The following is a 26,873-nucleotide window of genomic DNA, read 5'->3' as shown; positions in this document are numbered from 1 at the left end:
CACGATTAGGCTTTGAAATTAATGGTAAAAAGGAAGCTAACATTAACATTTTTACGATGTTTTGTGAAATGATTGGGGAATTACATTTCATAAGATCAATATTGAAATCACCCATGTACATCTTTATCTTTCAATATAAAAAAGATTCAAAAAAGAAAATTAAGTCATTTTGTAACGAATTTGACCGTGCGACACTTGGCGCCCCATAGAACTTATCCTCAAGTTTAGATTGTAAAAGATCATCGTCTGATTGTAACTACTATTTAAAACTGAATAGTTAAAGAGTAATCGCAAGTACATAAGTCGCGGCCTGCTGCATTAAGCAAAACATGCGTTCCCGCTATTGTACGCAGCCGCTGTTTGTGTTGTGTGTTTTGATAAATTGAATGGGCTTGTGCCGAAAGGGCGGGTTGGGTGGTGGCGCGTCGCGTTAATGGGAACACCACCCTTCGTCCAAAGCCCCCCCCCCCCCGGTTTTGCCGAAAGGGTGCGTTGGGAGCGTTGGGTCGCGTCGCGTTGACTGGAACCCCACCCTCTGTCCAAAGCCCCCCCCCCCCCCCCGGTTTTGCCGAAAGGGTGCGTTGGTACTTTTTCTCGAGTTTTGAATTTATATTTAACCTGAATATGGGCTATCCAGCCATCTTCACAGATGGAAAATGAACAACAACAACAACAACAACAACCTTCAAACAATCATTTCAAAGAGGCTATCGTCCGGATCGGTTTACACTCTATTACCACTTGGTCTACAGCCAGTTGGTCTAATAGACTGTTTAATATCAGTTGGTCTAATAACCAGTTGGTCTAGTCATCATTTCGTCCAATTGCTGTTTGGTCTAATTGTTATTTGGTTTAATTACTATTTGGTCTACAGTCAATTCGTCTAATAATAGCCATTTGGTCTATTTTAGGTCTAACACCAATTTTTATCATCAAATACCGATTTGGTCTATCATGAGTTGGTCTAATTCCATTTCGTCTAATCATCAAATGGTCTAGAATAAAACCAAATTTGTCCCATATAAATTTGGTGTACACATCATTAATTTTGGTCCATTGTCCAGTTGGTCTAGCCTCTATCTATCATCATTTAGTCTACACCCATTTAGTCTAATAACCATTGATCTTATTGTCATTTGGTCTAATAGCCAGCCTCCTGGTCGAATGAGGTACCATTTGGTCCAATCATCGTTTCGTCTATATGACCAACTGGCCGATTTTTTTTATTTTTTTTTGGGGGGGCCCTTTTTATTGATGTGTACACCAAATTTATATTGGACAAATTTCCTTTTATTTTAGACCATTTGATGATTAGACGAAATGGAATTAGACCAACTCATAATAGACCAAAAATAGACCAAATGGCTATATTAGACGAATTGACTGTAAACCAAATAGTAATTAAACCAAATAACAATTAGACCAAACAGTAATTGGACGAAATGATGACTAGACCAACTGGCTGCAGACCAAGTGGTAATAGAGTGTAAACCGATCCGGACGATAGCCTCTTTGAAATGGTTGTTTGAAGGTTGAATATAAATTCAAAACTCGTCTTTTAATATTACATGAGAAAAAGTACCAACGCACCCTTTCGGCAAAACCGGGGGGGGGGGGGGCTTTGGACGAAGGGTGGGGTTCCAGTCAACGCGACGCGACCCAACGCTCCCAACGCACCCTTTCGGCAAAACCGGGGGGGGGGGGGGGCTTTGGACGAAGGGTGGTGTTCCCATTAACGCGACGCTCCAACACCCAACCCACCCTTTCGGCACAAGCCAATTGAATGGACTGTGCTGCGTCTGCACTTCAGCATTCGGCGCAAAGCACTTAAAATTATTCATGATTTACTATATTAGTGTTGATTCTGAACATGGTGCAAAGTTGACAAACAGATACACATTTGGATTGCATGGTAAGATGAACTAAAAATATGCAAGCCATGACTGCTATACACATATGAATGGATAAGGCTATTCCAGGTTCATTCCCATGAGTGAATCTGTAATTATTTTATAGTGCTCAGAGTCAGTGTGTTATCATTGCGGGGAAAATAATAGCAAAAGCGAACAATAATTTCCCCATGTTTACTACATAAAAAGCTAGAGCTGTTAAAATTGGCACAGTAAGATTATAAAGAGTACCAAAGTGTGATGGAATAGCCATTCATCGCAATGGAAACTGTTCTGAACAACCTCACCTGACCTGAATATCTGTGAACACCATTGCTGCTAACCATGCTCGCACCTGGTTCCAACCCAAGCTATAACAAAAGACTGCTCAATATGACATCATCACTTCGGTTCTCCAGAGTACAATATGTATTGTGCTGCCGTAGTTTGACATATCCCAAATCTGTACAAGCGCATGAGTTACTGTACTGGGGGCATTTCATGAAGCATTTTGGTCAGATATTTTTCTGACAAACTGTTACAAGCTATTGAAATCCTTGCATCTGAATGGCTGAGAGCAAATTTGTCCGACGACTTTGTCGGACAAGATGCTTCATGACTAATGCCCCCTGAAGTTGCTTCAAGATCAGGAGTTAGAACTACCTGCATGGGAGTATTGAGCACGAATGTACAAAAAAAAAGGGTCATAATATCACACCTCGGTACGTCAACGAGCAGTTCTCCGAGTTCTCCTTGAAAACATGACGGTTTGTTTAACAGTTTATTTAGCTCTCTCTCTCTCTCTCTCTCTCTCAAAAAAAAAAAGAAGATAATATGCGTTCGGTAGATATACTGTGTGCAAGATGCGTACATTCCATGCATATAGGCTACATACACTATATGTTGTTACCGATTATTTCTAATCGTTACATAGGCTATGGACATGTCAAAAGGTTATGCATATGGATTTAAAGTGAAAACAAAGTTCTGGTAAGGGCCTGAGAACCCGTCTGGCACCATTTCATATTTGCTTGCAATATATCGAAAGAGTCTACAAAGAAACTTACCTGGCTGACGCGGTCTGCCGGAATGATGAGTCGTTTTGGAGTATTTTGAGAAAAATAATAAAAGTCGGTAGACCGACTTTTATTCCAGAAGGCTCCAGACTAACTCGGTCTCAGGGAACACTCGACCCTATTTCAGACAATTTACACACAGTTCGTGATCGCCATGTTCATCAGTACTCTATACTACGGGTACCAAACGAGGCCTTGATGAGCAGACAGGAAAGTGCTAAGTGCTAATCCTGTACAAAACAAATGGACAGCGCGCGGTCCTCAAGCCTACTAGTATACGCACATCACCTCAGTTGCTGAGACGCCGCGGTCTTTGAAGTTTTTGTTGTTGTTTATCAAGCGTCTTTAATTGTTTTTAGAGGTGCTTGAGAGGCGCTCACTAATTTTGCATGCGCGCCAAAGAGGTTTTTGATGCGCGCGTTGTAACAACTCGGACCATTAGGCCAAAAAAAAAAATTGTTGCATTGGCGTAACATGAGATTTTCAAATAGGGTCGGTCGGGCGGAATTTTTTTTTTTTTTTTTTTTTTTTGCTACCTGCATTTTACGTGTAAAACTCGTGCTCAGCTCAGTAAACAGTTACAACTGCTGAACCGAATGTGCTGTGTTCATCTATTCTACAAATCATTTATGAGGCCGATATTACTGGAATTATACCCCTTCACAGAATTTAAAGATGTTGAAATCCCTATCCTGAATGTTTTCACTTCATATTTTACTATTTTGACTTAGATAAGATAGATGCAAATTGACCCATATGTACGATCTTTTCATCGCACACGGCGATGTCTATTACAGTCCCACATATACAGATTCGTGTAAGTTCTCCACACAAGAAACCTATGGCAAAACTGTGCACAATACATCGCAGTCTGAATGCTAGATCTCTCCCTCGTACATCCGATATCCCCAGAGCCGTTTCCACTTCCGGGTTTGTGCGATCGCGATCGCAATCAACAAGATATTTGATATCGATAGCAAAAAAAATAATAAAAAAACATGGGGTCGGCGGAATTTTTAGGGTCGGGCGGGTTACGCCAATGCAACAATTTTTTTTTTTTTTTTGGCCTTACTGCGAGTAGCCAGAACGCTACAATGTAGTTTATACAGGCCGCTCCCATATGCATAGTACAACGCTGTACAATCCAGAGGGACAACCAATACAACTCATCCCGCCGTCAAGCAAAGCGAGGCCGAGTTATCCCCGAGTCCGAGTCTAGCCTGACCCCGTCACCGAACTAAATTTAGTTCGGTGGACCCCGTTCGGGTAAGTTCTGAGACTGAACGTTTTTGGTTAATATTTCCCATTTTCGTCGTTACCCATCGAATATCTTGTTATTACAGCGTTATTCCGCACATTTCCTAGGCATACGTTCACATTTTGGAGCAAAATTTGACAACTTTTGCAGGCGTACATTGGTACCAGAACTTTCTTTGGGCTTTAAGCAATAACGTTATTGCTTGAGCTAGACCTTTGCTACACGAGCTTGTGCTTTTACTTGAACCAATTGCTTACAAGCAATGCTTGTTTTATGCATTCGGCCCGTTGATTGTGCATTTGCTCCTATCTATTATGAAACACACAATTGTGACGCTCATTTTGATATACGTTAGGGTGGGATTTCACGGGGCACGCGAACGATTTGCGAAGGACGCGAATGGCAAAATCCAGCATTTGCATTTTGGTCTGCAAACGATCGCCAAACGAACGTGAGGGTTCGGAAGCGTCGTCAATTGTTCGCGAATGTCGTTTTTACTTCGGCGAGAATTTCAAAAAAGTTTGAAATTTTCTGCGAACCTTTTCCGCACATTTGGTCGTGATTTGCTCGTGAATATTGTTCTCGAAAGTGTCTTTAAAGCCTCGTCATATGCGCAAGACCTTCGCAAGACACGCGCGATGTTCTCAAAATGTTCGTGAAACCCCAAACAGACTCCGAAACTTTGGAGAATGTCTCGGGTATGTTACGCGAAATCTGCGAAGTTTTTCCGATCATTTTACGACGTAATCGCAAACTGTTCGCGTACCTTTTGAGACATTCTCGCGAACGTTTAGCGCACGTTTGGGGGATGTATGACATATACGTTTTCTACAAATAAAAATCGTAGCATACACCTAAATATCAAACAATTCAAAACAACTATACTAACAAAAGACTAGCAAAGAGAAAGAAATGTTTGATATAAAAAATCGCAGAATACACTTGAAATTAATCTGAAGTATGTAAAATTTTATTTCAAGTACAAAGATTATGTGCTGGAGGAACTGCAAAGAAAAAATAAAAAAAGATCAAATGCTTTACTAGTGGAGATACGTCCTAGGAAAAAATGTAGGCAAGCACACGATAGAGAAATGAGAGAAAAAGAAAGGAGAAATAGAGGAAAGAAAAAAAAATCAACTCAAGACAGCTTCCACCTCTCTTTGGGTACATTTTCTCCCATAATTATTGAAAATGTTTCGTTGTTCGCATTTCCGTCGCGTGTTCTTCGTGTACGTAACATGCTGTACGTTAGCAATGATACACACGACATTAGCACATACGTCGTGGAAAGCTCGCACAAATTGCGCAAGAATAGTTTTCGGCTTCATTGTCGGAAAACATTCGGAGAAAAACTTTTCCGAATGTTGGATTTTGTCATTCGCGTCCTTCGCAAATCGTTCGCGTGCTTCGTGAAATCCCACCCTTATCCTATCGTAATTGGATGACATTTCTGGTTGGATATTATTGCGACTGCTAAATATTGATTGCAGCACTGCTTATCTGTGTATTATTCAAATAGTCATTGGAATGAGCCACTGTTTACGATAACTTGATTTTACTAGTTATTGTATGTTAATTATACATGAATGTGACAATTTGGGCTGCTAATTCGTTTGTAATCTCAGCAAGCTACTCGTCATTCAGTAAATCAGTCGTTGATGAGGATCATGCTCGTTATTAAAGGTTTGTTATTTAAATGGCTATTTTCGTAGGTCCGTTCTCCGAAGCACTCGTTATTCCATGTATACGCCTACACACAAAATTCGTATACCTTTATGGGATGTGTTCGTCAACCGAACGCAAAATGAGGTCCGATTGTACTGGTTGGTCCAATGATGGAACGGGGTTTGTTCGACCGAACAGAAAAAGAAGTTCGTGAAAACGAAAATGAAGTAGGGCTCGTTTAACCTTCAATCAAATTCGTGAGTTAAAAAACCAAGAAACAAACGAACAAACAAACTCAGAGAGGGTTCGTAAATCCGAAAGTAAAATAGATTCGTCTTCAAATGAGTTATCACACTTGAAATCTACAATATGACTATTTTGGTGTTTATTTGATTGTTTACATGTATAGCTCTTGATACAACCATGTGTGACTCTAGTGATGTCTTGGTGGCCTCTCCAAGTTATCAATAGCTTGGTATGCATGGTCTATCCTGATGGTGATAACGAAACTTAAAGGGGCCCTGAAATCCAAATGCATGTTGATTTGTGTTGATTTATGATACCCTCAACATATTTTTTTTTTTTGCGGTGAAACAAATATCTAGAAACATTCCATATATTTTTAACTATTTTTTCTTCTATTTTTCTTCGGATTACTTGTGAACGCCCACAAAGAATCCTTCCAAACCAATATTCTTGAGATGACCTTATCTGTCAATCATTGCTAAGGTACTGAAATGTTTAACAAAAGACATTGGAATGCACCTTCCCCTCGACTCAGCATAACTTGCATGTTCCCTCGCCAAAAGTCACATTAATATCACAGAAACATGCAAGTTATGCTGAGTCGAGAGGAAGGTGCATTCCAAGGTCTTTTGTTAAACATTTCAGTACTTCAGCAATGATTGACAGATGTGATCATTTTCAAGAATATTGGTTTGGAAGGATTTTTTTTATTTTATTTTTTTTTTTGTGGGCGTTCCCAAGTAATCTGAAGAAAAATAGAAGTAAAAATCGTTAAAAATATATGGAATGTTTCTAGATATTCGTTTCACCGCAAAAGTGATGTTGAGGGTATCATAAATCAACACAAATCAACATGCATTTGGATTTCAGGGCCCCTTTAAGACTAACGAACCTTTTGGGATTAATATTGTGTGCTCTGAGTGCCGACTGGCACAGCGCATTGCACGCACTGTCCACAGAGTCTCTAGCACAAAAAGCGTTAAGCAACCCTTGAAATTCGGATTACTGTGCGGGTATTGGAATATAGCTCCATGGAATGACCAAGAAGGTTCAAGAGATGAATTCCTATTGGCTGCATTCGTTCAAACAGCTGTCGGTTTTCTATGGGCGCACAGTAGAAATCCACAAGTGCATTTGTGCCTCTTGTGATTGGGGTTTGACGTGTTCGACACGCCGTCTTTCGGAGCAAAGTGTAGATTCATTTTTAGGCCTGATTTCGAACGCTAACATAATGTTGGCTATATTTATTTATGTTTATATTTATACTTGTTTATTCATTAAATGAAAATGAAATTTCACCCCCCCCCAAAAAAAAAAAAAAAAAAAAAAGCATATGAAACGAAAGTAAGTCCTTTTAAAAATATGTGAAGAATGTAAATCTGAGCTGTAGGCCTACGTTGTGAAAATATTTGAAACGATACCCTCACAGGAAAGCTGATTTTATCATTGTTCGATCACTTCCAGCAAATACGATTGATATGGTACAATCTGTAAGTGTAGTTCTTAATAATGTTGGATAAGTGTAAAGACATGACTTGTAAAGTTCAGTTATTTCGATATTCTATTTCATCAAACTTTGCACAATTCGTTCGTACAGGTACTTGTTTGAATCAGTATGCACCGCGTTCATCTTTATATTAGGGAGTTTTCGCAAGCACAACGCAGCCGGTATTTGAGCGTGCCGTGTGCAAACTTTGCTTATGCGCATGATCAAATCCGAGAAACGTCCCGTCCAGGGGAAAACGAGTACGGTATTCGGCCAAAATAGCGTTCGGTCCCGATGCAGCTGGGCAGGAGTGAGCAAGCCAGCCAGCCAGCCAATCTTGTCCCCACGCCTCCGTCCTATTAACAGGAAAGCGAAACTGCTTAGACATTTTTACGTAAGACGGGCCCCACATACTACAAGCTGTGCCTTTTAGTGGGTCCCTCCGGTTTTTTGTGTTTTTTTTTTTCACACAGTGCATATTGACAATTATTTCACTTTCGTTACTTTACCAGCCGTTGTAATGTATCCTTACTATAAGTTTTTAATAATTGTTTTCTTAGTATAAATTTACGTGCATCATTTTTGTCACTGAAGAAAGTGAGATTTATGCTTATATATTATTTCATTGTGAAAAAAAAAACACGAAATAAATTTGAACTGAACTGAACTGAACTGATCGCTACTCAATACATTCAAGGTAAATTCGAGTAATAGCGTTCTTCCAATGTCATCACCTTTCATCGGCTGTGTTCATCCAAGGAGCTATAGCTCCTTGGTTCATCAAAGTGGATTTGATTTTTCCAGTTAAGATTTATCGGTCATGGTTGAAGAATTTTCTACACTTCTGCACTCATCACAAATTGCGATGCAAAAGTCTGCCTAGCGAGATCCCTCTATAAGGTCAAGTTGCAATTTTTCAAGATAATAAACGGAAAGATGTTAACTCCGCAAATGCCATGGGTCGTCAGCAGCACACCAGGGATCACCAGTGTTTCGGCCATTTAAGTGCTGTACACCTCCCCCTGGCTGGCCGGTGCTGCGTTGGGATCCCCTTGACAGCATCCCCATGGCATTTCAAAGAAAAAACAAAACAAAACAAAACAAAGCAAAACATCACAAAAAAAAGACAAAAAAAAGGAAAACGCTTGGCATCAATCACCTCTCCTCACTCCAGAAACCATGGGCGTAAATCCCGGGGGGATGGGGGGATATATCCCCCCCCCCCCTGAAATGGAGGAGGGGGGGATGGCCTGTACAATCATCCCCCCCCCCCCCCCTGAAATTTGAGAAAAAATGGAGGAAGCAGAAATGTGATTGTATCAATTTTGGCATACTGCATGACGTTCGTACGCCCGCCTTCAGACAGTATTCTATCTTGTAGGATAATGTATACATAATTTTCTCAAGCGCTCGCTCGCTTCGCTCGCTCGCTCGCAAAGAAAGTAATATCGACATATGGTCCAGACGTTGACAACGTCAATAGCATAGGCTTACATGTAAACATGCTATGAAGCGAGCAACTCGGGACCATCTGCAAATTATGTACGAAAACGAACAAACAATAACAAAAACTATACCGCCATAATTGAACCCCCCTCCATTTCCTGAATCATTCCTGAAACGATGATGACTCTGATACATCTATGGGCATACCCAGGGATGATCAGGGGCGTCGATCAGGGGCGCCGGTGAAAGGCCCTACTATTTAGTAGGCCTTCACAGTGATGTCGCACAGGCGGAGCAAGAGCTGAAATACCACGATGTAGTCATTCAATTATCTATGAATATTTATTTTTCTTACTTGTTTTTTAATAGAAAAAAAATTCCAAATTTCACCAAAAGTGTTCACCAGATCGCTGAATTTCAGGCCTGAAAATGCCAAATCTTCCTCATGTGGGAGGGGGATACCCCCCTCCCATACCCTTCCCCCGCTAGGCCGCTCCGCTCTCTCGCACAGATATTCAAGCTTTCCCCCCCCCCCCTCCCCCCCCCCCCCCCCCCCAGGGCTGCGCCGGTCCGGTTATGGGCTTGTAATCATGGTGATGGTGACTATCGCCAATCATCCCCCCACTCCTCAGTACGGATTTACGCCGTTGCCAGAAACACTCTCTCTACACCCCCTATTCCCACCACCCCCAAGCCTTCCCTACTATCCATGCAGATCCTGTCTCTGCTGCCCATAAATTCTATCCCAAACTCTTCTGCACAAGCCTCGTAACACAAACCCTCAAACATACGCATCTTCTTTTCAACACTCCCAGCCAATTCCACTTTCAAAACTCCCGCAAGCTTGATGTCAAAAAGCTCCCGCTTATCACTTCTCGCCGGTGGCCATGCAATCGGCTCCTTCCGCTCAAACACAGCATGTAGAGCATGTTGAGGGTCTCCAGCTCTGTGGTCTGAAACCTGACTGGGACCTCCCACTGTCTCACCCAGCTCAGTGCTGGTGCAGTCATGCCCTACTGCCACTCTTCCACAGCTCGTTCTCGCTCTGTGAACTGCCACACCTCTCTTCCCCTTGAACCTCCTCCCGCATCCCGCACACACACCCTCTTGACCCTCTGCTTGATCTTTGTTCATTGTCGTGAGTCAAAGTACCCGCCCTTTCAGAATCCAGTATGGATTCTTATTCAGCACGACTCAATGAGAAAAAGCGGATGAGGCGGGTGAGTAGCCTTTCAGTCAAGTGGGCACACGCTCACCAATAGGGGTGAAAACCCCTCCCACTGCCACTCCTCAGCCCTGGCGCACAGCCCTATACGCCGCAAATGGGCCACACTTAAAACCGGTAACTCTGAGGGGCCGGTTATTTGCTTGCCATAGCCACCAGGGTAGCCTTCCCTGATGCCAAACCTATCCGGGGTGTCACTGTTCTATTCGCAGTCGTCACCTGGCCTCTCCCATGCGTCTCAAAAAAGATCCTGAAGGAAAGAGTATTTTTAATGTCTCCCTTCACAGTCAGAAATGGAATATGATCAAGCATAGAAAGAAATGAAAGGGAAAAGACAAAGAAAAAACAAAATTTAATTTAATAAAGTATATCGAATGTCTGAGGTATTTACATAGGCCTACTTCTTTATACCGGTGTACTTGAAAAATAATTTCAGCGCAAGAGATTACGAGGGTACAAAGTCAAATATGACAACGCAAGTCATTGATTCAATCTTTATGAAACACTGTACCCCAGATAAGAGGGGGGAGGGAGCTTCGTGTCATGCGAGGAATGGTTTGGTACTGTTAGGTTAAAGTACATTGTCATGCCGCTTTATTCAGGCCTTCATTCTTCGAAGGTTTCGACCATTGCTAACGTAAGAGTAAGTGCAGGAAAATGGCGTTGTTCATGCGAAGGCTGGTTGGACTCTTCGAAAGATGGAATATTTCAAAGCCGTTTATGTTGCAACGTGAGGCTTACTATCACACCACGGTACCTCAACGAGTAATCCTCAGTGTCCTCCCTGAAGCTGGTCTCATGGATGAACACATGGACATTAGTGCTTGCGGGCTGCGACCCGGACAGCGTGTCGTCCTACGGGCCCGAGTGAGGTCCGAATGTGGCAGGTTTGGGTTCGAATCCCACGCACTCTACGAGGCTGATGGGGATGGAAGAGTATCAGGTGTGTGCCATATTACATGTAGAGTACAAATTGGAATACAATGTAATAATAATAATAATAATAATAATAATAATAATAATAATAATAATAAATCAATTTATGAAGCGCAAAGCCTATAGACACATATTCTTCTGCGCTGCAAAAGCTTCTGATGTACTCGATGATAATAGACAGTCAAATGAAAAGATGTATTTTGAGTCGTGATTAAAAGACTGCTACAGGTGGGGATTTCCTGACTTCTAATGGTAGGGAATTCCACAGTCTGGAAGCTGCACAGGCAAATGCTCGATCTTCCAATGTTATTTTTGTTATGCGTGTTGGAATTTGTAAGAGAAGAGTGTCCTTAAAACTGTATGGGTATATTAAAATTAGGTTAAAATGAATGGGTATGTACTTACGTTTATTACAACTGATCGACAAATTTGCCCTGCATCGACATAGTATATTATAATGAATAAGAACCGAATTAATCCGTGTTTGGTAGTAGGCGTCTTATCTACTTGAGTGGATAAGTCAATAGTGGATAAGCCGCCAGCGGTGATCAGGCGGTCCTTGCTTCGAATCCTGCCCGAGTATATACCCATGATTTCATCGTGGCTACTTCTATGCACTGATTAATAATATTGGAGTTAGCTCATGGGAACGTTGGTACGAATGACTTTTCTTCTTTCTCAGTAGGTTTTTAGGTTCACTTCACTCGTTTTCAGAGCAAACATAATGCATAAGGTTCACATAACAATTTATGGGATTAATCAATCCTGTTCAAACCAAGAATAAATTTGCGTAGACCAGATGACCAGAATGGTCTGTCAATAACATTTGTGAAAGCATCCATGTCATTATTTTGCACTGAATCTATTAACAATCTCTTTCTATTGATATTGCCAAATACCACTTTCGCTGTCAGGTGGATGTGCTGGAAAGCAGCATTAATAAGGATTGCATGAATAACATTACATCATAAATGCTTATATCCCGGTGCATTTGAATACCAACATGCCTGTTGGTACCATTACCTTGTTTCTTCTTATGCGTTGTGTTTTGCCCCCGACCTGCTGGGAGATCATAAGAGCAAATCAGAAATCGGAATGTTTAAAATGTTTTGGGGACATTTTTGAGTTTTGACACAGACAGAGACATGCATTACTTATCGAAATTATGAATGTCCATGTGTACTAGGTAAATGATGGTTGTTAAAGTGGCGGTGGTTTGTGTATGTTTGTGTGGTTCTACTAAAGGAATGTCAAAGAGTGTAAAGTTTATACGGAATACCTATCACCCAGTGATTTTACACTTAAAGCTTATACTTACAAAATATTTTTTTTCCAATTTTTTGAATGTGGGTGAGCAACGACGCTGTGCCTACTTAGGAAAACAAAGTGTACAAAGTTACCCCATCATTGATGACGTGACAAGAACAAAAGAAAACTCTTGCAATCATGTACTGATCTACTGTAGATGAGAAAAAAAAAAACATGCGTCAATTTTGATAATATAAACACTAAACAAAAAGTAAGTTCCCCCTAAAACAAACCTCTGTAATTTATGAATCAGGAGCCTTTGAGGAAATCTGAATACATGATTATGTAGCTGTATTTCTCGGCTATACCTTTCATGTGAAATTTAGTGGATATCACTTGGTCACGCTTGAGTGAGCATGACTTGAAGTCAAAATGGTCACTTTGAAGTTCACAAGCCCAATTTTGCAACTTTGATTTGGTGATATCGGAACAAATTTCAATTTTCCAGGATAAAAAGGCATGCAACGTATAATTTATGTGCTTCTTATCGTACCATGTGACTTGTGCACAAAATTTCACGGTTGAGTGAACACGGGGTGAAAATTACCAAAATGGCTGATTTGACATGTTTCTCAGGGTAATTTCTGTCAATTGAGATTGAATTCGTGTGTTGAACAGTTTTTACACACAATTCAAATAATTTCACGGTTGAATGAGCACATTAAAAACAAAGAAAAAATTACAATTTAAATTGTGCAGTAAGAATTATGATAATTTGCGCACTAATATCAACTGTATGATGCTTGTTTATATTGTGCTAATACCCATACGCATATCAGTGACCACCTGACATTTCAGTCACGCTTCAATAAGCACGTGAGGCGGAAACCCTTTTTGTACCCTACATAATGAAAAATTGGCAGTTTGGCCATAATCCCCATGGTAAGTTCATGTGAAGAGGAGGAATTTATGTTTTTGAAAGCTAACAATGGCTTATGCATGCAATGTGGTTTATTTTACGGTTGAATGACCACATTATGAAACAATGATTTATCTTATTGAAATCATCCAGCAGGTGTTGCTTTGATATTCTGCATTCAAAATCAACTGAAAAACATTTCATTATTGCGTTTTAGGATCGATATAAATGTCTCAGTGATCCTTGGCATTCCTTCAAGATTTTACACGTCAAAGGGTACCTGGGGCCGGAAACTCCCCTTATAATCCATGGCTACCTTTGATTAAATATTGAAGTATTCCTGGGAAATTGGTCTGCCTTTAGTTTGATGACATTCTCTTGTTGGGGCAGAGATGAGAAATTATGCAAATTAAATCTCCGGGCCTTTGTCCTCGCTACTGAATACTGATTTTGGCATTAAGTTCTTGATGTCTTTGTGACGTCATGAAGTCATGCATTAACTCAAGGGAAAATAAATGCAATTGGTCACTGACATGGTAACAAATTTCACTTTTGTTAAACATCAATATCCTCCCATGCTGCAAATATGTACTGAGAGTCTGGAGACAGATATTGATTGTGGTGAGATAGTGGCCTTTGTTGTTCATGTGGTGTTGATGATTGTGATGGTAATGTTAGTTGCTTAGAATGTTGGTTGACTATTATGCGATCGTTATGGCAATATAACACAGATTGGGTAGCATCTTCACTCACTTTTTAGGCTCTATCCGATAACACCGCTGAATACGTCTTCATAAACAAAACAAATGTAAATCTTATGGGAATTTCAGCCATGAAAAATGGTTTTGACCCGCACACTTTGCTCATCTTAATATGTGCTCACTGAAGCATGTCACTATGTAATTTTGTATTGAAATGTTATTTTTTCATTGAAATCAGAGTAATTTCCCAACATTGCAACTAAAACATAAAAAACAATGAATACTTTCTTATTATATAGGGTAAAATGGGTTTTCCAGCCCCACATGCTCATTGAAGCGTGACTGAAATATCAGGTGATTACTGTATGCACAGTGGTATCAAACGCAATACAAAAAACATTAAACACTTGATATCAGTGCGCAAAATTATCGCAATTCTTACTGCACAATTCAAATTGTTATTTTTCTTTGTTTTTAATGTGCTCATTCAACCGTGAAATTACGTGAATTGTGTGTAAAAACTGTTCAACATACGAATTCAATCTCAATTGACAGAAATTACCACGAGAAACATGTCAAATCGGCCATATCGGTAATTTTCACCCCGTGTTCACTCAACCGTGAAATTTTGTGCACAAGTCACATGGTACGATAAGAAGCACATAAATCTTACGTTGCATGCCTTTTTATCCTGGAAAATTGAAATTTGTTCCGATATCACCAAATCAAAGTTGCAAAATTGGGCTTGTGAACTTCAAAAAGTGACCATTTTGACTTTAAGTCATGCTCACTCAAGCGTGACCAAGTGATATCCACTGAATTTCACATGAAAGGTAGCCGAGAAATACAGCTACATAATCATGTATTCATATTTCCTCAAAGGTTCCTGATTCGTAAGTTACAGAGGTTTGTTTTAGGGGGAACTTACTTTTTGTTTAGTGTTTAGATGGTCTTTCTATTTAAAGTTATCATGCAAGAGTTGCTGACACGTAGGACATCAGACCTAAAGACGGAGCTGATGGGTGGAGAAGCGATTTGCTCAAGTTTTAGAATGCATGATCATAATATAATCACAATTACAAGTGCAATTATCAATATATTAAAGTGCAGTAAACTCCCAGCCGTCCCTTGGCGGGACATACACTGGAATCGAACCAATGGGACTGTTGTGGAGTGTCGTTCCAGACAATGCATCTGCCAAGAAACTGGCCATTCTTAGCAAGCTTGACTCAACCATTCATCACTGGAACTACAAATTCGACATTTGTGACGGCGAAAAGAGGGGTACTACCAGTAAAACGGATTATGCACTCGATTCAAGGGTGGTAAAAAGGTTGTTCCTTGCTCCAAACGTCGAAATATCATCAATAAAATGTGGATCAGCCGAAGGGACACTTTACTTACCTCGGCAAGAAGGTAGCTATCTTTCTTCAATTATGATATACCACTTGAAAGCGAAAGTCTGATCCGGTTTACGGTTTCATACAAGCAGAATGTAGATTGTGTAAAATATGCAAATTAGAGGAGATGACGTCATGGTCTCACACGTCTTCCATTTTTTCCTTCAGTATTTTTAATTATTCAAGAGAATATCAAGTTCTTCATTCTAAGATTTGTAGAGCTGTTAACAATCCAGCAACTATGCTTTTTTAAGGGACAGAACTATGTTGTTGCTAGACATTAAATTATTTGGCAAAACAAATGACTTACAGTGATTGTCATTTACAGGCTAATTAGAGGTTTGTGAGGCGATGGAATGATCGAAATGATCAATTTGCATACTTCTAAAATTATACCAATAATGATATTATCATCATGAATGCATTAGAAACTTAAAAATTTGCTTTATATATTGAAACTTCTACTGTTACTACTGTTATTGTCTTTTGATTTACCTTTCTTACTGACGTCAATTTGAGAATGGGAGGGAGTTGCATTTTACCATCCAGCCACTGACGAAAAACAAGGTTGACGAAAAATGTTCGTATCAAATGTATCTCATCCAGCAGTTGTTGTGGACTCGTATATAGAAATCGATCCAGTTGCATGAAGTGTGTGTCAGAAGACTTGTTCTCTCTTGAACAGAGAACGGTTTTGCCTTTGGTCAGAGAGAGGATTGTTCAGTATTTACAAATGAATAGTTATGAATCGAATCATCAGAGTGATATGTGCTCTTGCAGTGAAACCTGACCACTGTGTTAAAAAAAAAAATATAAAAAAAATATATATATATATATACACTATATCAGGGCTCAACACTTACTTTTATTTTTGGTGGCCCAAAGGCAAACATCCGACCTTTTTGTGGTGGCAGGAACAGGCCACCAAATTCTTCATTTCTGAAATTTTGGTGGCCCGACGTGCGTTTTTGGTGGCCCCGGGCCACTGGGCCACGGTTAGTGTCGAGCCCTTACTATAGACACAATTTCGCGATTGTGACGTTGACAAAATATTTCTGACACTTTTGATTATGCAGTCGTATCGGGACCTCTTCCCTTCATCATTGACATGCCAGGAATGGCCCCGAGAAATGTGAAGGACAGGCCCGTCCTTCTGTCATCTCACGGCTTTGCTGTCTTCGATTTTCACTACTTCAACTCGGTCAAAGAGGACATAGAACGTGACCACACTACAGCCTGTTTCAACATGGGCCTTTTTTATGTGAGTAACCATGTATGTATCGCTGGATTTAAAGATAAACTAAACCTTAAAAGAAGTCGATTTGAAAGGAATCTTTTATATTACCTGTCTTCTTATGAATCCTGTATGAAGGTTCTACACCTGTTACCAAAGGGAAACGCGTGGAAGAGTAAAAATATAGTAGTACAAGTAAGGGCATTCATTCATACTGCACTGATGCACACTCGCAGTCTTAAAGGACAAGTTCACCTTCATGTACATGTGGATTGAGTGAAGGCAACAATGTTAGTAGAACACATCAGTGAAAGTTTGGGGAAAACCCGACAATCCGTTCAAAAGTTATGAATTTTTAAAATATCTGCGCAATCACTGCTGGAGAAGACTACTACAGTGTATGCCACATGCGTACAACGCTATAAGGAAAACAAAAAGAGAATTTCACAAAACTTGACTTTTTGAATAAAGTGCACATTTCCTCTACTTGTTACTGACTTATGTTGGGGTAATATTATTCCCCTTGACCTCTGAAAGAAAGAAGTCAAGTGTTCTTTTATTATGTGAGAAAAGTTAGAATATCTTGAATTTTCTTTATACTTTCTTTACATAGTTGTACTCATATGACATCACAAGCTATAGTAGTCTCCTCAGCCAGCCGTGACTGAGCAGAAACTTCAAAAATTCATAACTTTTGAACGGATTGTCCGATTTTCCTCAAACTCTCATTGATGTGTTCTACTAATGTTGATCCATTCACTCAACCCACATGTCTATGAAAGTGAACTTGTCCTTTAAGACTGAATTGATGTAGCATACATAGAGTCGTTAAAAACAATCAGGCGTGTTTGTCTTTGAATTCACTGAGATGGGCATCCCTGATGTAATGATTATTCATGTAACCCTTGTAAATGGCACTTACTACAGTACTAGTACCACCTGCCAGCAAGCCTGATATTCAGCAATGTTAGTAGAAAGACTTTGTTTATGCATTCAACACGAAACGATGAAATGAATGCCTGCCGAAGTGTCAATTCTTGTCACCTGCTCTGTGCAAGTTCATTCTTTGTTCGTTTGATTGTGAGTTCCATAAATTGTGGGCATGCTTTAATATGCATCGTGCTGCTTGACGACGAGTTAAGGACATTTGTACCAATGTGCCCATGAGCTAACTGTGAACTGGCTTTATTGGGTATTGCCATTCCATGTAGAGTTGCAATCATATCAACTTTTATGAAATAGGGCAACGGTTCTGGAGTAAAATTAACTGCAGAAATTTTCATCCTTTATTTCATTTGCAGCTTTGAATTTAATTCCGTATCTTACACTAGAGAAAAGTAAGATGGAACTGATGAAAAGTCATTAAATGTGCACAGCACGGCATCTGTTAAAAAAAAAAAATTCCAACGTAAGACACAAACATTATCTATGATTTGTTCAAAATGTGTTGTCAATTTAGATATTACTTTGTGATGAACAATGTTTTAGAGGGTTTTGACAATCGCTCTATTTACAAGTTAAAGAAATGTTTTATAGGAATGTGAAAAGGGCCATACGTTCTTTACAAAAACTTATATTTGTGAACTATTCTTATCAAATTTCATGAAATTGTTAGTATATGAGTGCATCTCACTTGTTGCATGTTCAATGCAGTTTCATTCGACCCTTTACCTCCTTCATTATCATTTAAAATGCAGACACGGACTTATTTATATGCTTTGTTGTTAAATTCATCCAATTCACAAGATTTACTCAATTATCGTGTATTTCATTCCTCTCTTTCAAGGATATCATAGAGTTCGTCAAAAGTCATCCACGCCTTGACGAGGCGAGGATTGGGATTAACGGAGCGTGTTTCGGAGGAACTCTCGCACTGCACACCCTGTCACGCCTCTCTGACCTTCCAATACGATGTATGGTGTTGCAAAGGTGTGTGGACACACTGGTTGGTCTTGGACTCCAAAACCCAGACGGATCAGTAGCTGTAAAGACGGAGTGAGTAGGCCTACATGGAGTTGAATAGTGGACTATACTTGTCTACCTGTGTTTGTCATATGACTACAGCAAGCACTTCAAGCAATTCTGTGTAGAAGGTGTTCGAAATTTACACAAGATAAGAATTGAATGCGATAGATATGGCCGTGTTTAGCTTTTACAGCTTCTATAGAATCAAAGGCCTTACTCGATGCATTAAAAATCCTTCTTTTCCATGAACCCAAATAATGTGTAATCACTAAAATAACAAACGTAGATAAAAAAAAAAAAAACTTTATCCGTTCTCTTAAAAATTCGAAATGACCTTCTACAATCAAACACTTCTCTACCTTGTACTGTTGATATAATGAAATTTGAAATTCATCATTATATCAAATCCATGGAATTGAAGTTCATATTCAGCTTGTGTGCAGGCATGGTTAAATCATGACCCCAATTAATGAATATTCATTTGTTATGTCTTTCATAATTATCTTCTTATTTTTCATATTCTTATTACATTTTTATTCTATTCTTACATCGTAATAAACTTACTCATTCTTTCTTACTCATCTTGACTGTTATCATTGCTGTCACCATGTTTCGTTTGTAATTTTGTCTGTCTCCCCTGTTGAACTTCCAGGGTTGTAAGTGATTATTCGACAGCTCGGGAAGGGGAGGACGGAAGAAAATGGTCTAATTTCGAATTCGATCACCCAATTTTTGACGAGGACGCCTGCGATAAAATCATTCCACAGGTAAGTGACTACGTGTGTTATCAAGTTTTGTATTCATCAGCAGGTGTTGTTTTTTATTCTGCTGCAGATATCAAATACATTGTTCCACTTTGATTATCAATAAAATCTTGTCTTTATATTCACTGATTATGCACACTGAGACAGGTGAGGGGTTTATGGTATGGTTATAAATCCAACATAAGCAGCTCATAACTCCCGTATGTATAGGTAGTACATAACTATCGATGACAAATATGTACCTTGATGATTATTCTCTTGTTTTGCACTGCTTCTGACTGAATCCTTCACCATTATGCCAGAAGACTTTAAGTAATAGCCATCTTTATGAAACGGCATTTTGCTGAAATCTTTGCAAATCATGTTACGATTGTGAAATAAGAATCTCCATGCATTTTATTCTTACAGTAATAAACGCTAAACTGTTTTGGGTTATTATCCCTAATCATGATCCTCTTTACTGGTCATTTTTTCTTCTGACAGGCTGAAAACATATCATGTCCTCTCCTTCTTATTGTTTGTGGAGACGACCAGCAGTGCCCATCGGAAAAATGTTTGACTAGGGTAGGTAAATTGCTCTAGATTTTACCTTGGAAAGAGATCCTCGAGTGGAACATTAACTTGGCAAAATTCTCTGTTAAAAACTAGTGAGGTATTTTGTTGTTTGTTTGTTTGTTTGTTTGTTTTTTTGTTAGGCTTGTATCCTTATGTATCATAAGTGCGCTAGCAGTGACCTTGATAGAATTCTCTGAAATTTCATGGTTCTTGGCAGATTGCGTCTTTAAAGAACCGACACACATTTTTTTTTTTTGTGTGTGTTTTGTTTTGTTTTGTTTGTGTATGAGTGTTGTTTTTTGTGGTGGGAGGAGTGGGGAATGTTTTTGTTCTTTGATCTTTGCTCTAGAGTTGATCACCTGAGGAGATATTTTTATTTCTAAATAAAAGTAATCTCCTCTTAAAAGAAAGATATCCTTAACCTTTGGTGAAATCGGTTAAATGTGACTCATACTTTAGTAACATAAAAAGACATATAACTGGCAGCTCATATTTGCTTCCCTTCTGAGTTTCCGAGGATTTCGTGTATAGTGGTCGGACCATATAAAGCAGTATGAATATAAGCAAACCAATACTTACCGAAAATGATAATGATATTCTGTTCGTAAAATTCGACACCAGCTGTTAACATTGATAAATGCGAATTTCATTAGTTTACAATCAACCTTTTACGGTCCTTGTGTGAGCTTTCACCTACATAACTGTTTTCTGCTCACCTAATTGATTGTGAACTAATGAAATTTGCTTTCATCAGAGATTTACCAATCAGATGAACCTCTTCCAGAGCTTTATGAACTACAGAATCGAATATCCATTTCATGTATACAGAGACTAAGGCCCAATAGAACTGCTATATTTTCAAACAAAAGACTCATCTGGGATTTCGATGCTAATTATTGTTATCTATAGGTAGCAAATCGACTAAGAAAAGCAGGGAAGGGTCACCTTTTGAGTATCACTCACCTACCTGGGGCCGGCCATTTGCTGTTGAGTCCTTTCTTGCCACTCTGCACCCAGTCACGCCTGTACATGCCCGACTTCACAGAAGGTAAGAATTGGTTCGCGGCGTGTTCCGATATTCCTCGAGGGCAATTAAGAATGAATGAACACTCTCTTGTAACTTAGTTTTGACAAATCGTCATTCTGAACAGGTGGACAAAGGTCTGGTACTCTACATGCTGTTCTTGGCCCATTGAATGATAATGGAATGGAATGGAATAGAATATTAGACCACTGACTCTCACTGATGAGGTCCCTAGGTCGACTTCGCTAGCAGTAACAATTCATACCACTCAGTCGGAGGGTTTTTTTTTTTTTTTTTTTTTTTTTTTTTTTAGGGTGAAAGTAGCTTTAAATTGTTGAACGGGTAACTGGCAAAATACAAAGACGTCTATAGTCATAAACAGTGATAAATAGTTCATAATATCATGCAACTTGTAAAGATGTCACACTTTTTTTGAACAAACTAGATGCGCGTGACAGTAATTGAACGGAAACACTTTGCATATCGCCTCACTCATTTACAGTTACTTATGTAAATTGGGGAGGAGAGAGGACTGTTCATTGCAAGGCGCAGGAGACAGCTTGGAGAAAGTCTATCAACTTCTTCCGTCACCACCTTGGGCCAATGAAAATGCTGCGACATGATTGGATCGACGGGGATCAAATGTAGTTTAATTTTCGAGTCTCCCAGCAGTGACTTCAGCCAAAGGTCCATTATCATGATGCCGGAGACAGCTTGAAGAAAGTCTATCAACTTCTTCCGTCACCACCTTGGGTCAATGAAAATGCTGCGACATGAGTGGATCGACGGGGGTCAGTAGGTTGATTTTCGAGTCCTCCAACATTGTCCCAGCAGTGAAGTCAGCCAATGGTCCATTATTATGATGCCGGATGACAATGCTTCCTATGACTGCCACACATCACGAATACCTCTTGTACCTCTGGTCTGAAATAATCATGAAATACATGTAAAACTTTTGCTTTATGTAAAGTATTACAGTGTCAAAATGTGAAGATGGCGTAATGTACATTCAAAGCGTGGAGCTTATAAGCAAATTTTGACGATAAGATGCGAAATCTGGCAGCCAAATACACCCTATAGTCTTACTGTATCTTTCTTACAATACGTGTAAGGATGGAATGGCACAATATGTTGCTCTGGACTGGGTGTTAGGCCTATATTTTCTACGCATTTGATGCGAATTCTGCAATCCTGCATTATGATTTTACCTTTCTTCAGGTTCACTGATGAATAAACGCATGTCGTAAACATGGCCATAGGGCGTACCATCGTCTTTTCCTATGAAAACACACATCAAGTTTGCAAATGTCGATCAACCTGTATTACATTTGGCCTTGAGACACTTGCAGATGTTAATGCAACTATATAGAAAATAAAGATGAAAATATTTTTAGATTGAGAATATTGAAATGTGTAAAATATTCAATTTAATGATTCATACAAATAAACAGCTATCTACTTTTTTACTAATGGACAGTTTGTCGAACAGAGCAAACACGTGATTGAGATCCTTTTTCTGAAGAGGTAGAAAGCTATGGACATAACAGTATAAGATAATTGGACAAAATGTGCACAATAGGTCAATTACAGAGTTCAAATTCATGAAATTCTTCCGTCGAGATGTTTGCATTGCAACTGATTGACAAATTGCCCTATAAACATCGACGTAAATAAGCGCTGAATTGATCAGTGTTTTAGTAGAAGCCATGATAAAAATTAATCATGGCTTCTACTAAAACACTGATCAATTCAGTGCTTATTTACGTCGATGTAGGGCAATTTGTCAATCAGTTGCAAGGTCATGGAGTACTCATTCGATCTTTGATTTGTGTTTGAGTTTGTGTATGTGTGTGTGTGTGTGTGTGTAGGTGTCGGTGTAAAATTTCCTCCTTATGTTAGCATGTGTGATAAAGTGGATGAGGCTTTGACCTTTTTATTTGTCGAGGTTATTCTTGGTTTGGTCAAGGCGTCGAACCACTTTGTTCCTCTTTACTTAGATGTTTAAAGGGGTATCTGGCAATGTTGCTTTCATTATGCCCGGAAGATCACTGAAGCGGTTAACTTGTGATAACTTGACAGAATTATCATCATTATCATGACCATAATAATTTGTATCAGTTTCAGTTTCAGTTTCATTGTTTTCAGTAATATTGCTGATACGGGATTGCTGTCTACATCACAATCATGCCACCATGTATTTATATCATTTTTATTCTTTGAAAAAAAAAGTACATGTACTGCCAGTGAGGAAGCCCCCCTTGGTAAATACGATTGAAATGTCACCATCTGCATCAATATTTCTATTATAATCAGAAATGGCTCACAGTATAAATTGGGTTGACATTTCAGCATACAGTGGACTGCCGTTATAAGGAAGTCCTCGGGATCGGCAGCTTTCTTTCGTTATATCGAAACGTCCTAATAACCGAACAAATAAACAATAAGAATTATAGACCGATTCGGGTTCGTTGAGGGCAGCAGACAATTTTTGGCACCGGGCGCAGCCATGAGCTCATTTTGCGGTGTCCCAGGGTCAAGGGGTCAAGCTCTTTGAAGAATTAGTCATCGAATATGATATTCCAATCAGAGATCGAAGGAAATATGACTCCCTAATGAATGGAATCTTTTTACAGTGGTTTGACTTCCCCCAACAGAATGAGGATATTGGAAATTTGTATGATACAATTGTCTCACAATTACTGAGGGTAAAAAAAGTTCCACGTCATTCGTATAGTGTGTTGGGATGCTTTATGAATTCATGCAAGGCAGAAAATAAATGGAATGATGTATTTCAAGAGGAAGGAGAGGACTTAAAGGAGGTAGATTGGACTATTTATCATACCAACAATTTCAGATGTACAATCGAGACTCATCTACGAGCATTCTACTTTAAAATGTTTCATAATGCAATAGGGATCAATAGTTTTCTTTTTAAGATTGAAAAGAAGAATTCACCAAATTGTTCTTTTTGCAATGAACATCCTGAAACTTTGGATCATTTTTTTGTTAATTGCCATAAAGTTAAACCGCTTTGGCATAATTTGATTTCTTTGATTTCAAAAGAAACTGGTAGGAATGAGGATTTTTCACCATTTCATCTAATGTTTGGTATTGATGAGGAAACAAAACATAAAACATGTATCAATTGTTTGTTTTTATGTTTGAAGTATTTCATATATGTGTGCAAATTTCAAGATCGCCATCCAACTTTTGAAGCATTTCTGGTTTTTGCAAAAATAAAACAAAATATTGAAAAGAAGATTGCCGAAAAGAGAGACAAATTACCGAACCATTTGAATAAATGGACAATCCAACTTAACCTTTCATAATGTTTTTTTTTTAATTGTATGCCCGTTTTATGTGATGATATTTTGTAATATTTGATAATTTTATAAATAACACCCAATTCCCACAAGATATTGACAGCTGAAACTTCGGTATAATTAATATTCTGTATACTTAGCATGTGATTTGTTGACCTTGCTGATATTGACTTTATGTGTACCTTTTGTAAATATTGTAAATATGTTGTTTACCTGTTGGTTTACATCCAATAAAAAGTTTTAAAAAAAAGATACTGATCATACTATCAGCGTTTGTTAAGTGAAGATGTTTTTTATGAATATCTTTACTATATTTCATCAATGACGAAAGTAGATAATTTCTGTTTGTTGAGATGCGCATTATAACAAATCGACTTCTATATCTGTAGGAAACTAGAAGATATAAGCAGATCTTACGTTACGTTAGTAGCATATGTGCGGCTGAATTTGAATTCGTTAGATCATTATGTCACGCACAGTGAGCCTTTAGGAGCACAGAATAATTTCATAACCTTTTCCAGAGAATTCAGCTTGTTCAGTTAGACATCATTATAACAAGTTAATTTCACATCTGTTAAGTGAAATAATATTATGCAGATTTACGCTTTGTGTTTGAAATCATATCAAATTGGGGCCATGCATATTAAAGAGGCATTTACATATCTATTTTTAGAGATTAAGTTTTGTCAAGGATTCTGCCTTTAATTTCCTGTCTTACGATCATAAAGAATGACAAATCAATGCACATTGCAAGCTTAATAAAAAAAAAATACATGTCTGTGTATGTGACAAGGGCGAATGTCCTTCACAGGAAATGTTTTCCTTCAAAATAAGAGGGACTAATGTTTTATTTAGAACAAAGGCAATCGTTCGTTAACTACGTTTATACCAACATAGTCTACCCACTAGGACCTCTTACTGTCTTAGCGAAATCTGGCCAAACCCTCTGTTGCCTCTTGACAATTTCAATGTTGCAGTCATTTGGATGGAAACCCAAGTACGAAACCCGTTGAATCGTTCGTGTAATCGTGTAGACGTTGTTTTTTATTCGTCCTTTAAAGCAAAAACACAAAATAAAGAAAATCGCACTAATATCATAATGGTATACGACATCCTCCATTCATTAATGATCGTCGAGACAGACAAAGCGCTTGATTTTTATCCTCGGGCAAATCTATTTGATTTCATGATGCACCACATTCTATTTTGCATAAGTCCTTTGTATATACCGGCAAATTAACCATCATGCTTGAAGAAAAAAGGGTAATGTCATCATTAATTTTTTTTAATAGTGATAATCTGCATCAATTCGTTTGATTGTACAAAAGTCACATTGTACTCTAATTCCTTTTTGTATATGCAACTGTCATGTGGTATTCTATACTTTTGTCGGAAAAAGAATGCAATTAAATGAAATAAAAATAACATACTGGTCCCAAGACAATGAAGACTTATGGTTTTCATTTACTCGTCTTCAATGTTGGTTTATCTTGGAATTTTGTTGCATCTCATTCTAATTCCTCTTCCTCTGGTCGATCCTTTTCCCAGTTTTCACCCTCAGCTAGAAAGCTTTGAAGGTTGCCAAACTTGATCTGATGTTCTAACAATGCAAAGTTATGTCAGTATTATACATCGCCAGTGATGGGTAGACACATATATACATGAAACAATGTCTTGTAAACAAAGAGAGAAAAAAAAAAGAGTATGAATGGTGCTTACCCTTTTGAAACGTCTCACTGCATACAACACGTACACATACGTCACTAACAGTGGCGTATCTAAGGGGGGGCAAGGGGGGCACGTGCCCCGGGCGCCACTCCATGGGGGCGCCGAAAACGAAAAAACGAGAAAAAAAAAAGAAACGAAGGGAAAAAAAAAAGAAAAAGAAAGAGAGAAAAAAAAAACTCGCCCAAACCAAATCAAACAAGATAAAAACAAAAAATGACAATGTTTATTGTGTTCACACAAGAATTCCATGTTTTGTAAGCTGAAATTTCGGATCGCTCGTTGCACTCGCTCGCCAAAATTTGTATATATATAAAAAAAGAAGATAAGAACAAAACGTGATGACGCGGACAAAATGACAATGTATATTGTGTTCACACATGCCATCGTTAAAAGGCAAAATGTTACACGGAGCAGCGGCTGCAATTTTATTTCTTTCGTTCTGAAGCGATCGCCCATTGGATCAAACGAGGGCGCCAAAGGTGTCGAACATACGGGGGGGGGGGGGGCAGCAAAAAACCAAATCAAACAAGATAAGAACAAAACGCAATGATGACGCGGAAATATACATATTTCGGCTCCATCGCGCGTACTAATTTAGAGTATTTTTCAAGTCCTCAGTTTGTTGGTGTAAATCGTTATCTATAAGGCCGTCATTATATTTTGATTAGAATTGTAATACTTAATAAGCAAAAAATGACAAGAATTCCATGTTTTGTAAGCTGAAATACAGAAATTTTCGGCTCGCTCGCTGCGCTCGCTCGCTAAGAGTTATCCAAAAAAAAAAA

General features: G+C 38.8%; 1 protein-coding gene across 1 annotated transcript; it reads left to right on the top strand.

Moving 5' to 3' along the window:
- The first annotated feature begins 15,213 nt into the window (after nt 1-15,213).
- On the top strand, nt 15,214-22,651 carry LOC140226920 (bile acid-CoA:amino acid N-acyltransferase-like). Its single transcript, XM_072307351.1, has 7 exons — nt 15,214-15,511; nt 16,572-16,756; nt 18,516-18,724; nt 19,347-19,461; nt 19,942-20,026; nt 20,927-21,061; nt 21,540-22,651. Exons 1-7 carry the CDS (start codon nt 15,253-15,255, stop codon nt 21,683-21,685), a joined length of 1,134 nt encoding a protein of 377 aa, XP_072163452.1. The 5' UTR covers nt 15,214-15,252; the 3' UTR covers nt 21,686-22,651.
- The last annotated feature ends 4,222 nt before the right edge of the window (nt 22,652-26,873 follow it).

The sequence above is a fragment of the Diadema setosum genome, chromosome 4 (genome assembly GCF_964275005.1).
Source record: "Diadema setosum chromosome 4, eeDiaSeto1, whole genome shotgun sequence".
NCBI classification, from domain to species: domain Eukaryota; kingdom Metazoa; phylum Echinodermata; class Echinoidea; order Diadematoida; family Diadematidae; genus Diadema; species Diadema setosum.
The sequence above is the reverse complement of the archived record's forward strand: the minus strand, read 5'-3'. Positions and strand labels throughout refer to the sequence as shown.